General features: G+C 40.0%; 1 protein-coding gene across 4 annotated transcripts in view; it reads left to right on the top strand.

Annotated features, from left to right (window-relative positions):
- Positions 1–13449, top strand: part of LOC138963956 (serine/threonine-protein kinase WNK-like) — a 41566-nt gene that overhangs the window by 11831 nt on the left and 16286 nt on the right. For 3 of the 4 annotated variants that reach the window (XM_070335812.1, XM_070335814.1, XM_070335815.1), the window contains exons 2-10: positions 2036–2059; positions 5396–5571; positions 6105–6325; positions 7794–7951; positions 8348–8436; positions 9591–9816; positions 10605–10805; positions 11153–11333; positions 11677–11753. In XM_070335812.1, coding sequence (XP_070191913.1) covers positions 2036–2059; positions 5396–5571; positions 6105–6325; positions 7794–7951; positions 8348–8436; positions 9591–9816; positions 10605–10805; positions 11153–11333; positions 11677–11753 — 1353 coding nt within the window. The remainder of the gene's footprint in view (positions 1–2035; positions 2060–5395; positions 5572–6104; positions 6326–7793; positions 7952–8347; positions 8437–9590; positions 9817–10604; positions 10806–11152; positions 11334–11676; positions 11754–13449) is intronic. The other variant, XM_070335813.1, reaches the window with a different exon arrangement.

The following is a 13449-nucleotide window of genomic DNA, read 5'->3' as shown; positions in this document are numbered from 1 at the left end:
TCAAAGGAAAAATTAGACATTTTATATCTTTGACAAAGTTCATCGGATGTGATTGAAACTTTGTAGGATTATTCTTTACATCAAAGTATTTACATCTGTAGCCTTTTACGAACGTTATCAGAAAAACAAGGGAGATAACTAGCCTTTTCTGTTCGGCAACACACAACTTAACGTTGGGCTTTTCTCGGAAACTATAAAAGTGACCGGGCTCAAATTTTATGTGAACGTGACTCATTGTGTTGTGAATAGCAATTTCTTCCTGTCCATCTGATGCCTCATATAATATTCAGAACTGCGAAAGTGACTCGATCGAGCGTTTGCTCTTCAAACATATCATATATGTTTTTGGAATCAGGAACCGACAAGGAATAAGATGAAAGTGTTTTTAAATTGATTTGGACAATTTAATTTTGATAATAATTTTGATATATTTAATTTTCAGAGCTTGTTTTTAATCCGAATATAACATATTTATATGTTTTTGGAATCAGCAAATGATGGAGAATAAGATAAACGTAAATTTGGATCGTTTTATAAATTTTTTTTTTTTTTTTTACAATTTTCAGATTTTTAATGACCAAAGTCATTAATTAATTTTTAAGCCACCAAGCTGAAATGCAATACCGAAGTCCGGGCTTCGTCGAAGATTACTTGACCAAAATTTCAACCAATTTGGTTGAAAAATGAGGGCGTGACAGTGCCGCCTCAACTTTCACGAAAAGCCGGATATGACGTCATCAAAGACATTTATCAAAAAAATGAAAAAAAGTTCGGGGATTTCATACCCAGGAACTCTCATGTCAAATTTCATAAAGATCGGTCCAGTAGTTTAGTCTGAATCGCTCTACACACACACACACACGCACACACACACGCACATGTATACACCACGACCCTCGTTTCGATTCCCCCTTGATGTTAAAATATTTAGTCAAAACTTGACTAAATAAAAAACACAAGAGAAGTGAAAAAGAGTGTACTGTACCCCATGATCGGCATCAACGTATGGCATTTGAAGGCGATACTTATTTCTCACGCTAAAGAGCGCACTCTGGGAGTTATTTCCCTTGCGGCATTGTCCTTCGACGATTTCAATGTGATTTTTTTCTTGACTGCGGCATTGATCGTAACGCAAATTTCAGCGACGACTTTGACTGGCGATTTTTTAGTGATTGGCTCTGGCGCATTAGAATTTTTGGTTTGTCAATGTCATTGTTGGAATTTATCCTGGGGCGGAGTGGGCCCCAAGCTTCGGCAATGTTTAGGGCGGAACCAAGGACTACTACTGGCGGAACACAAAACTCTGGGGCGTTCCGCCCCCCGCCCCCGCTAGTGTCGAACCCTGGTGTGACAGTGCCGCCTCAACTTTTACAAAAAGCCAGATATGACGTCATCAAAAGTATTTATCGAAAAAAAGAAAAAAATGTCCGGGGATATAATTCCCAGGAACTCTCATGTCAAATTTCGTAAAGATCAGTTCAGTAGTTTGGTCTGAATCGCTCTACACACACACACGCACAGACAGACACACACACTGTGACACACACACACATACATACACCACGACCCTCCTCTCGATTCCCCCTCTATATAAAAAGCAAAGAAATAAAGAAACAAACGTGTCCAGAAAGAACAGAAGCTGAAAAAAAGTAGGTGCAAAGTGTACATTTTTCATAAGTGAAACCCAATTTTCCCCTTCTGTCCCGACCATGTCTGGTGTTTCTATCCTTGTCAATGTCAGGTCATGTGACACCTTGTGTGTGTTAGTACTTTATTTGGCATTTGACATGCCTTGAAGTCAAACATGGGTGCATTTGGACTCTACAGGCACATTGAGGGGGGGGGGGGGGGGGGTTACACCAGTTGAGGTTTGATAGGGAAAACATTGAAGGTGTCTGATCTGCTAGGCACAGTAACTGTTACTTACAGTCTGTAAACCTTTGGGTCTGTAGCTGCTATGTGTATTAACCTGAAGTGACTTTGCTCCTTCTGTCTTGGTTATTGATTTCTCTGGCCTTTCTTCCTTTCAATGCAGGATAGACCTGTGTTCAGCTCTTGTGTGAGTACAGAATGACCTTTTGTTTGTAGGAGGCTTGCAGAGCTGCTTGTTTGAATGCAATTTTCTCCCTTTTTACCTAGCGTTTTTAAATTCTGCTGCCCTTCCTGGTTAGCCCACACGCACAATAATCATTATGCATTGTTTTGTTGATGAACTGTTCTTGTTTTATCCAAGTGTGTGTGTGTGTGTTTGTTTTACTCAATGGTGTGATATCAACGTTCAAAGCTTCCCACATCCCCAGGAAGTTCGCAATGCTTCAAACTCAATTCAGTTTTGGTGTGAAGTTTGTGATTGTGTATCTGGCTCATCACAGTCAACAATCATCTTGTAAATCATTGATTTGTTAATAACCTTGGCGTTTTAATCTTTTCACAAGGTAATTACGATGTCACTATGTCAGTTTTTGATCTATTTTTAGTGTTCTTAGAATACTGTCAGAGTTTAAGCAGTGTTGGCTGCTTTCATTTTGATTATTACATAATATTAGTATTTAGGCGTGTGTTGGAGTTGATAAGAATAGAATTTTATATCAGTTATTGTGATAGCACAGTGTGCATAACAGCAGTTCACCTTCGAGTAAGACTAAGATTAAGAAGCACAAAAACGGTCATACACGTAAAACCCCACTCGTGCAAAAACATGAGTGGACGTGTGAGTTTTAGCCCTTGAAGTTGAACGAAGAAGAAGAATTAAGAAGCGCGTCATAGTGAAAGAGTAGGTCAATGGGTCAAGTATGTTCACAGTAGAATTGCGCATAATTTAAAATGAATTTTGAGAATTGCTACTGCTGGTGTGACTGTGAGTCAGGCTTCAGCGAGAAATAGTTTGGTATTTCATTTTCAGACCGTTAGTCACTAACTTGAATCTGTCAAAAATAAACCATCTGTAAACAAACAAAAGTTTGAGGGAAAGTTTAGGCAGATCTGCAGAGTAAATGTATAGGTTTCTGCTTTGAGAGTACACTGATACAGTTGTACAGATTGAAGTTTGTACAATCAATCAATCAATATCAATCAATATGAGGCTTATATCGCGCGCATTCCGTGGGTACAGTTATAAGCGCAGGGATTTAGAAGGGATATCTGTACACAAATAAGTGAAACGCAGTCATAATTAAAAACTTTCCAACCACAACCTATTAATTAGATTGCTGGCTACAAGTTGCAGTGTAAAGTAGTTTATTTTGCAGTAGTTTATTTTCATTGATGATATTCTCATGGGACTATTTTTATGAGGTAGTGCAAGTCATCTTCATACTCATCTAGCAGGAGCTGCTGCGTTTGATGTAGTGTCTTTTGTAAATATTGTAATAACACAGTTTTTGTTGGTTTTGGAAATGTATGATGGTGATTACACCAGTGCCTACTGCTCAGGTGTCAGTAATTCTTGTGTAAGCAGTGTTCTTAAATTACTAATCAGCTTTTGATAAAGGACTTTTTTATGTAATATTACTATTGCGTATTCTCACATTGATGTAAGTTGTAAGTGTATTAATTACTCTACAGTCTACTGCAGTTTGTAATGTAATACTGCAGGCCCCATTTATAGCTTCTCTGTCATATATATATCATCAAGTGCTTGGGGATGGTGATTTCAATGACTTCTTGTTTCTGCTCTTTCAAATTCAAGTCACTGTTTTCTTGGAATGGGAGTCAAAGTAATGGACTGGGAATGTCATATAAAAAAAAAATCACACACAAAAAAAGAAGAAAAAAAGTCAGCTTGAAGTACCAATTACATTATCACTAAGCAGGGCTTCTATCTATCTAATTTTCGATTAGATGTTTTCCTGTAGCCAGTTGAGTCAATCGACTCAATGAGTGTTTCAATTAAATGGATTGTTATTTGGAGATTGTGCTTAAACTGCTGTAACTTTGTAAGGCAAGCATCACACCTCGGTCATTTAATACCTCTCATCAGAAGCTGTCTAGTGTTTTGAGTCATAGGTTCATTCATCTAGAAACATCTTGCATGATGAGTGTTGTCCATTTTATTTAATTTTAACTGAGGACTGTCACTTAGTTGCTGTGCTGCTTGAAACTTCTTTTGGTGTGTTTGACAATTTGTTTAGGAAGTTTCCCCTTATGACAATTTCATGACTAATTTGAATAAACATAGGTGTAAAGAGTGTATTTGCAAGGCAGTGCAGTACCTGCCAAGTAGTAATTTAATTCTTTATGTGCCTGTGTAGGTTTTCTTTAATGTAAAGTGTTAGTGAAATCCACGCATGTTATTCAACTATCGGGTTGTCCATGTAGCTGTATAGATATTTACTGTCAGCTTCCTGACCCTTACTTGTTATGAGAAAGAGCAGAAACGAGAGAAACATAGCTGCTTTGGTGTGGTAGGGCTGGCATATTGTTTTCCCTTTCAACAAGGTATACTATTAATCAATTGATCATTTTAGTTTAGTTTAAAAAACATCTTTTTTAAATGCACATCAGACAGAAGCTAGTTCTGAGTGGGAAATGGCATGTTCTGTTCATGTCAAAATCAAATAAATAAGTTGCTTGAAGCTAGTTTATTTTAACCAATCCCAGATTACAACTTACAAGTTAAGTTACTTGTAACGGTTGTATTTATTTTTTAACTCCTTTAGCAAGTTACTTTAACCCTTACAAGTTACACTGGAGCAATTCTGTAACACATGTTGCATAGCCACTGGTGAATTAACAGAGGGAAAAATAAAGAAAAACGGTCATGTATAGGTTTTCGCATCCATGGGAGGTAATTAGAACCAACCACACAGACTGAGCCAGTAGCGCGACATATGTCGTGACAACCAGGTGACAGTATACATACAGTAGCACGACATATGTCGCGACAACCAGCCTAAGGGTTAAGACATCCTGACATCAGAAGGCATAATAGTTCATTGTTTGGTGTTTCTGTAATTTTTCTACTCATAGAGTCTGGTGAATGGTTTCGCTGCCAACCATTTCCTCTGTTGAGTCCAGGAGTTTTTTTCCGTGATCACGCAGTTTTATCTCACTAGGGGAGGGCCTGTGTATAAGATCGGTTGGTAGTGACAGTATACATTGCCTCCTTTATGAAACCATTCATCTACGTATGTTTTTTTAAGATGGCCTTGAAATGGTTTTGTTTGACCCAAGTTTTTATTTTATTTATCTGTTGGATTGGGTTTTACAAGAGAAATGACACCTTTCCAACATATACCACTTTATTTGAAAGGGTGTATGACTATGAGTAGACAAACTAATGAAACATTGTGTTTGCCTCAGAAAAACAGAGTAGCTTTAATTTGAACCGGATGTTTTCACATTTGATGCTTGTACATATTTATCAAAAACACACAACTTGTTTACTGTGTTGCAGGATAAGAAATGGAACAAGAGCGAGCGCCAGAGATTCAAGGAAGAAGCCGAAATGTTGAAAGAACTACAACATCCCAACATTGTGCGCTTTTTCGACTACTGGGAAGAACACAACCACCGGAACCGAAAAGTCATCATTCTTGTCACGGAGCTTATGACGTCTGGGACCATGAAAACGTAAGATTGTGCAAAATGTAGAATAACTAGAATGTTAACAGTCCAGGAATCTCGGAAAAGCTCAGTATTTATAAAATTAAATAAAGCCAAAGGGCATTTCTTTTCTTTTTTTAACTCATGTAAACTTTTTCCTTTGTATTTTTCTCAGTGTTTCATTTCTCATGTCGAGTTTGCTTTTGTGTGTGTCTGTATTTAACAGTTACAATTCACATAGGTTGGTCAACTTAATAAAATTAATGGCATACCATACCGATCAAAGAAGCCAAGACATCTCTTGTTGAACTTGTCTTCCAAAATGAAATCTATGTCATCCAAAAGCGAAACAAAGTTTGAGAAGACTTTGTAATGCTACTATTGCGCACATACAATGTCTGTCCTTTCTTGTGTTCCGTCTTCTAAGAAAATGACAATGAGTTTGAAGAATAAAGTTTGTTTGGCTGACTTAGTGAAGTTAGTCATGTAAACCGTGAAAAATTGTGATTTTGCATTTCATGCGAAGCATCAGTTCAGTTTTCTTCCTCTTTTTCCAACAGCTACCTGAAGAGATTCAAGAAGATTAACTTGAAAGTGTTGAAGAACTGGTGTCGGCAAATCCTGAAGGGATTATGCTTCCTCCACACCCGAACCCCGCCTGTGATACATCGTGACCTCAAGTGCGACAACATTTTCATCACCGGCACAACGGGGTCTGTCAAAATTGGTGACCTAGGATTGGCGACACTGAAGAACAAGTCCTTTGCCAAGAGTGTCATAGGTAAGCAGAACTTTTTGTACAGCCCTCATGTAGGTTAGGATTTTGGAATTGTTATGAGACCATTGATTTGATGAAGTTGTGACTGATGTTTTTCTTTGTGAGGCAATTTGAGAATGGTTTGCCAGAAATAAGTTACATTCATGCCTTGACTTGTATGCTTTTGTGCTCTGATCTTTTAGAGTTGAGTGCAAGGTAAGATTGTGTTTTGTTTGTCTCTGTCTTGTACAAGGACAGTCACTGAGTCAGTCCTTTGTTTTGTATCATGCCATCTTTTCCCTTTCTTTGTTTTTGAAGCAGGGAAGCCCCCTTTTCCTTAGATTGTAGGGTATGTATACCAAAGACAAGTGAGAATTTTACTGTTCAGGGTTTGATATTCGGTATCACTGTGTCGCCTATTTCTGGGTATTATACCCACTTAAATTGTAACATTTATGAATCAAATTTGGGAATGAGTTAATTTGTAAGGTTCCTCATTGACAAGACTTTTGTCAGCTAATCATACTTTAGTTCCATATTAAAATTATTTTCAACCAAAGTTTTGCAGACTTATGTTGTCTCTTTTTCCGTGCATTGCACTGTTACAGGTCTTCTTTTTTCAGTTCCCTTGAAGTAAGCAAGGGACTTATTTAGTTTTTGATATAATGAATACAGATGATGAATTGGATCATCACCAGAAGCTTTCTTTTGTCTTCTCTAACTCAAGTGTCTGTGCTGAATGTTCAGACGTTTTTGAGAAGAAAAAAAATAATAGGTGTAAATCTTAAACAAATTTCATTTTTTTTTATTTGAATGTATCTCCATGAGAAAATAGGAGTACTGGCAAGTGGCACTCAAGTGGCTGTACAGCAGTTGCAATATATCACACGATCCTTGTAGCTATAACTTAATGATATTGGTAATACTTAGATTTCAGTTGGTAAATTGAAAATGAAAACTGACGCTAAAAGTAAACTTCAGATTAAAAATGACACTAAAATTAAGAAAGGTTTAAGCTTTCATACATTAAGTTTTATATAAATTTGTGTATGGCCCTACAATAACTGGCTCCGTTTCAGCAGGCTTAAGGTTCATGATCACGGACACTTAATGCTGTGTATTTTTGTCTTCTAATTCTTGTCCCTTTTTGTCTTTTTTGTTTCTTTTGTTTCTTCTCATAGCACAGGCAACAGTAACCACCACATAATCATCGAGGGTAAGGTAAGGCGAGCGAGACTAACTTGGCATGTCTTTTCATTCTTTGCACAACTGACCTTTTTCCTTTTCAGCAATCCTAGGACACTAAAAGGAGGAAGAACTCATGACTAATCTTTGTCTCGCTCGTGCCTTCCTTTCCCTTTCTAGTGCACACAGCGGAATCCAGCCAGCGAGTCAGTCGTCTGCCTTCACTAGCCCAGCAACACAGGCACGCTCCATACCGATAGCCTTCGATAGGCAGCCATCACACACCGTCCTCCTTTGTGTTGTGTAGGTACGCCAGAGTTCATGGCTCCGGAGATGTACGAGGAGCACTATGACGAGGCTGTGGACGTCTACGCGTTTGGCATGTGCATGCTGGAGATGGCTTCTTCCGAGTACCCCTACAAGGAATGTACCAACGCTGCACAGATCTACAAGAGGGTCACCATGGTAAGGCCTGTTGCTGTTTCTGTGCTGGGAGAACAAGGAGGATGGGGTTTGGGGGTCAGAAGCATTATGGGTATTATTAGCAGGTTTCCTCTTGCGGGTGGGGGGGGGGGGGGGATGGATGAGGGTGGTGGGGGACAGTCAGCAAATCTTCAGCAGGTTTTCTTTGCTCTTCGCGGAATTCAAGTAAACTAATACCCAGTTACTACCAATGAATGAATTGTTACTGAGAAATGTAAGAACAGCAAATGCTCAAATGTAAAAGAATTAATTCTGTTCAGCTTCTGTCAGGGCACTTGCTTCTGAGTAACTATTAGTTTTATTTTAGAGAATTATTGTTGTTGCTGATTTTGTATGAGTGCCTGACTAACATGCTCTGTGTTGATTTTCATTTTACAGGGTGTACATCCTGAGGCACTGGACAAGGTGGTGATCCCTGAAATTCGAGATATCATCCAGCGCTGCATCTGTATCAAGACCGATGAGAGGTATGTTTGTGGCTAAATGTTGAACTTCCGTTCTTAACAAACTTGATAGACAGCCCTGGTGCTTCCCAGTGCCAGTGAAAACTTGCTGACCTGTGCTAAGAGTATCTTTTAGTAACGGGAGACACACCTTTCTACCTGCTCAAAGCAAAACCTATGCAGTACGTGCGGCATACATTAAGAACAGGCTTTATCCCCGAGTACGCTAGTACAAGGGTCCAGCAGACTTTAATTGTCTGTGTGTGTGTGTGTCTCGACTTAACAGCTTATTGCTGGGAAACTACTGGGCGCAGCTCGTTCAAAAGTTGATACACTAACTTGATAATAGGTCCGATTGATCGTATTAAAACTTCATAATGTTACCTGGGACCTAAATGCGAAATAAACCACAAAAAAACGACTTGGCGGTGGGAGGAATTCGCGGTGCAACAGGCAGTCTGATAGAACGGTGCAAGGTCTCGGCCAACCAAGACTATGGCATACTCGTAGCAAAGCCGCCGAATGGTACCGTAAACCAAGAATAGTGACGTAATTACGTCACGGTCGAAAGTCTTTGACGTCAATGCCTCCCTGTAGTCTTTTTCTCTCGCGCGGTGTGTGTGTGTTTGTGTCCATTTTGTGCACATGTGTTAGTGTTACTGTTTGTGTGTGTGTGTGTGTGTGTGTGTGTGTGTGCATGCATGAGTCTGTACTCGTGTGTGTGTGTGTGTGAGTGTGTGTGTGTGTGTGTGTGTGTGTGTGTGTAAGAAAGAAAGAGAGAGAGAGTGTGTGTGTGTGAGTAAGAAAGAGAGAGAGAGAGAGAGAGGGGGTGTGTGTGTGTGTGTGTGTGCGTGCGTGTGTGTGTGTGTGAATGTCTGAAGAGTACTCGGGTCCAGCGCGAGCGTTTTTTATGCACCGTTTTTATATTTTTAATGATCTGGTGGGTTAATGCTCTCCGAGTGCTGAAATGGTTTCATTGCGCCAGTCCAATGTTTACTTGTACGTTTCTAGTTAGACAATGCTGTTATTTTGGTGCGGTATCAGTGTTGCTTGGACAAGAAGCTTGACAAACAGTCTACTGTGACCCTCTGCATTGCTACCAGCCATATAAAGTTGCTGAGTCGTTAAAGCCCTTTGAAGCAAGGAGCCATGAAGCACATAACTGGTGCCCTTTGCAGGTATACAGTGAAGGACCTGCTGCAGCATGACTTCTTCCTGGAGGACTCTGGCTACAAGGTGGAGCTGGTCAACCGGGAGGATGAGGCCAGCAATACCTCAGACATCCAGATGCGTCTGCGTGTGGTGGACCCCAAGAAGCGCAAGGATAAGCACAAGGAGAACGAGGCCATCCAGTTTGACTTCAACATCCTCAACGACCAGGCCGAGGAGGTGGCCAAGGAACTTGTATGTACTGGCAGTCTGGCTGCTGCCATGTTCTTTTCTTGCACTCACAAAAAGAAAATAACCTGTTCATAGTTACGCTTACTGCTTCAAAGGTGCATGAAGATATGGTCAGGCATGAAAATTCTCCGTATTTTCCGTATTTTTCGTATTTTTGAAAAAAATAAACCGTATTTTTTTTTAATTTCCGTATTTTTCCTTTTTTTTTTTTTTTTTTTAATTTTTTTTTTTTTTTCCTAGTCACAGTTATAGTAAAATAGTTTTGGGGCCATGTTTGAATCCAATTTTAAGGCTCAGATAGCCCCAGATTGCACCAAATTGCACCCTTGAAAAAAAAATTTTTCGGGGGAGCATGCCCCCGGACCCCCTAGAAGTCTTGGCGCTTTGCGCCTGCGAAACTTGGCGCCATGCGCCTGCAAAACTTGGCGCTACGCGCCTTCGAATTTTTTTTTCAGTATTTTTTTTTCTTTCAGTTTTCATGCCTGATGGTGTACCTTTTTTGCATGCACTCACGCACACACACATTCTCAAAAGCAAAGAATGTTATTGCAGCAGTTTCATCCATCAGGGGTGAAATTATATACATTTTATATATGTCTATTCAATCTGACTAGTCTTTCCGATAACCTTGAGTTCATCATGTTCTGATTTCTATGTTACACTGTGGTTGGGAAAAATGAGTGGGACAACGTACAGTTCTGGCTTGACTGTATCTGTCTTGTCTTGTAATGATCGTGGGCTTTAGTTTTACTTCAAGCCAACTGCAAGATTGATATTCCTGATGTTTACAGGCGAGTTCAGGGTTCCTGCACGAAGATGACGTGCGCGTGGTGACCAGACTGATCCGGGACCGGGTGATGCAAGTTAAGCGAGAGAGGGAGCGACGGGCAGAGGGCGGCAGTCAGCAGAGCCTCAACAGTGCTGCCAGTGACACCACAGCTGTCCATCTCGCCTCCCAGAACACCACTTCTGCATCCTCTGCCCACACTCAGGTACAGCAGGCATCCACTCTCAGGCTTGAGCGCTTTTCTCAGTTGATATAGATTTTTGGCTGTTACTTTGCTGATGTAGCGTAATTTTCTATGTTTCTGCAAATGGTCATGACCAAATTTAAGGTGAAGCCGTTTGATCTTTTCTAGAGGACAGGTGCAGATATTGTTCAGGCAAGTATGGCTTGGTCTTCTCTGTGATGTTCGTACTGCCTTGATTGAAAATGACTTTCATATTGCAGTTTTAATACGATGGAGGCTTCAGATGAGCAGATATGTAGAAATGTATGAAGTGTTTTCAGTCCAGATATATATATCGATGACTTATATCATTGTGGTGCCGTACCTAGGGTCAGTCACAGCAGCCACAAGGGGACGCCAGAGGAGCAGGCTCACAGGCGACGTACGCAGCGGCCGTGCAGAAGCAGACCACGCCCCCAGGACAGGGCCAGCACTCTCCAGCCACATCGCATCAGTCACAACAGGCGGTGGGCAAAACCGACTCCGGCAAGCCTCTTACAGATCTTACCAGTGAGTAGAATTAGTATTCAGTACTCTGATTAATTTGTTCTTGATGTGTGTGTACGTGTGTGTGGTGCGGTTTCTTTTTCTTTTCCATAGCTGGTAATCTATATGGCATGTTCTCTTTAACTGTTCATTACTTTTTCTGAAGTCTGACCTTTTTCTATAAATCTAGAATCGCCATATTGCAGTAAAAGGTGCCTTTATTTGAAGAAGAGCTGTGGTCATTTCTTGATAAATTTACATAAATGTGTGAAAGAAGTCTCAGACTGAAATGCAGATTTAGTATGATGAGAATAGAAACTGTCAATGCTTTCAGCTCATTTGTGTCCATATTACCTATAATTCTCAGGTGGAAAGGACGTGACAGACTCCCCTCCAGTGAGCAATGCTGAAGTCATGTCAGCTGCTGCTCAGCAAGATCCAACGGTAAGTAAAATGATAGATGACTTTTAGTATCTAGTTGCATCATTTATCATCTCTAATCTGTGGTTAATGAGTGTTTCTGTACTGTGTCTGTAAAGGTCAAGTTTTCAATTTTGTAAGAGTTAATTTTGTGTCTCATTGCTCCTTTAATTCTGGGCTCAGATGTTTCATAACATTTTATAATAGTGTAAACATTACCCTTACAGACAGTTTCAATGAAAAAAGGACTGAGTAGCCTATATTCCAACCGCTCACTTCTGATACTAACATCTACAGTCACAAACTGGTTGGGAAATGCACAAATGCGCAAATGGAAATTAACATTGTACATAGGCAATTATCAAGTATGCATTGCCTTGGTTTATGCACCTAATATGCTTGATGATAATTTCCACTAACGTATAATCACAAGAATCAAGGGGAAATCATTTGTCGTGTAATAAGAGGTTTAGTTATACCCCTGCTAATCGGTCATTTGATTGTTATGGCAGGGATGTTATTACAAATTCACACCTATAGGACAAATGTCCTGAACTCTTCGGAATCAATAGGACATTTGACCGCTTTTAGAAATGACATAATTTTGTGCAAAACACTGTCGATCCATGGAATGGCTCCAAAATCATGTGCACATACACATGCTTTAACACACACACATAATGATAGCATATATACACCGAACATATTTGCATACATTGTTTTATTAATTTAGTTCCAAATAGGACACACACAAAAAGAAACAAACATCTAAAAAGCAACCAAAACCTTCAGCACTCTTTTTTTGATTGTCTCACATACTGCATGATTTGACTAGAAAATGAAATACTGAGAATTTTTTTTTAAAAAGTTCGTTTCAACACAGATTCGACAAAGCAGTATGGTCTCTTTGCTGTCAAGGTCTAACCAACCAAACAGGATGCAGCCATGAATAATTAAAAGACCGTTTCTGCGAATTTCCTGCTGTGCCGACACCATGTCAAGTACAAAAGACAAAACTTCTCTTTTCGTGCATGCGTCATGTTTAGCGGCGACACTGTCAAGTACAAAAGACAAAACTTCTCTTTTCGTGCATGCGTCATTTTTAGCGGCGACACTGTCATTGTCACTGTCATTTTTAAGAATGACGCTCGCCGTGTTTTCACCTGTTTTTGATCAAAATGTAGCACAGAATGCCGTTGAAAAGACGAAGGTTTTCAGCTTTTGCTGATCTTTGGCAGGCTTTAGTTTTATTTCGGTGGCATAATTCAATGCGCTTCGTCAAAATGTCACAAACTTAAACCAAAAGCAGACGCAAGACTTATAGTCAGTTGGAGTTGTCTCCCGTACTACTAACTTTAACTTTTTGCAGACGGGTGCACCCATTCGGCTCATATCGCAAACGGTTCGGAATTCCCGAAAACGCAAGATCAGCACGGCACAACTTCAGTGCACCTGTAGGCTCGGTCGCTTTTCGAAAATGTGTATCTTGAACGGAAAATATTGAATATCACGCAGTCCGAAGGAATGAAGTTCTTATCGGACAATGAAAGCGCTCAGTTCAAAAAGATAGGACATCTGACCGCCATGCGGCTAAGTGAATCGGACATTTGAGCCTTTCAATCGGTCTATGACCGATGTCCGACGCCTAACGACATCCCTGTAATGGTTTATGGATTGTTATCAGTTTTACTATTCCAAGAGCTTTTGTCTTAATTCTCAT

Source organism: Littorina saxatilis, linkage group LG4, assembly GCF_037325665.1.
Source record: "Littorina saxatilis isolate snail1 linkage group LG4, US_GU_Lsax_2.0, whole genome shotgun sequence".
Taxonomy (NCBI): domain Eukaryota; kingdom Metazoa; phylum Mollusca; class Gastropoda; order Littorinimorpha; family Littorinidae; genus Littorina; species Littorina saxatilis.
Note: the sequence above shows the minus strand (reverse complement) of the source record. Positions and strands in the feature narration are given on the sequence as shown.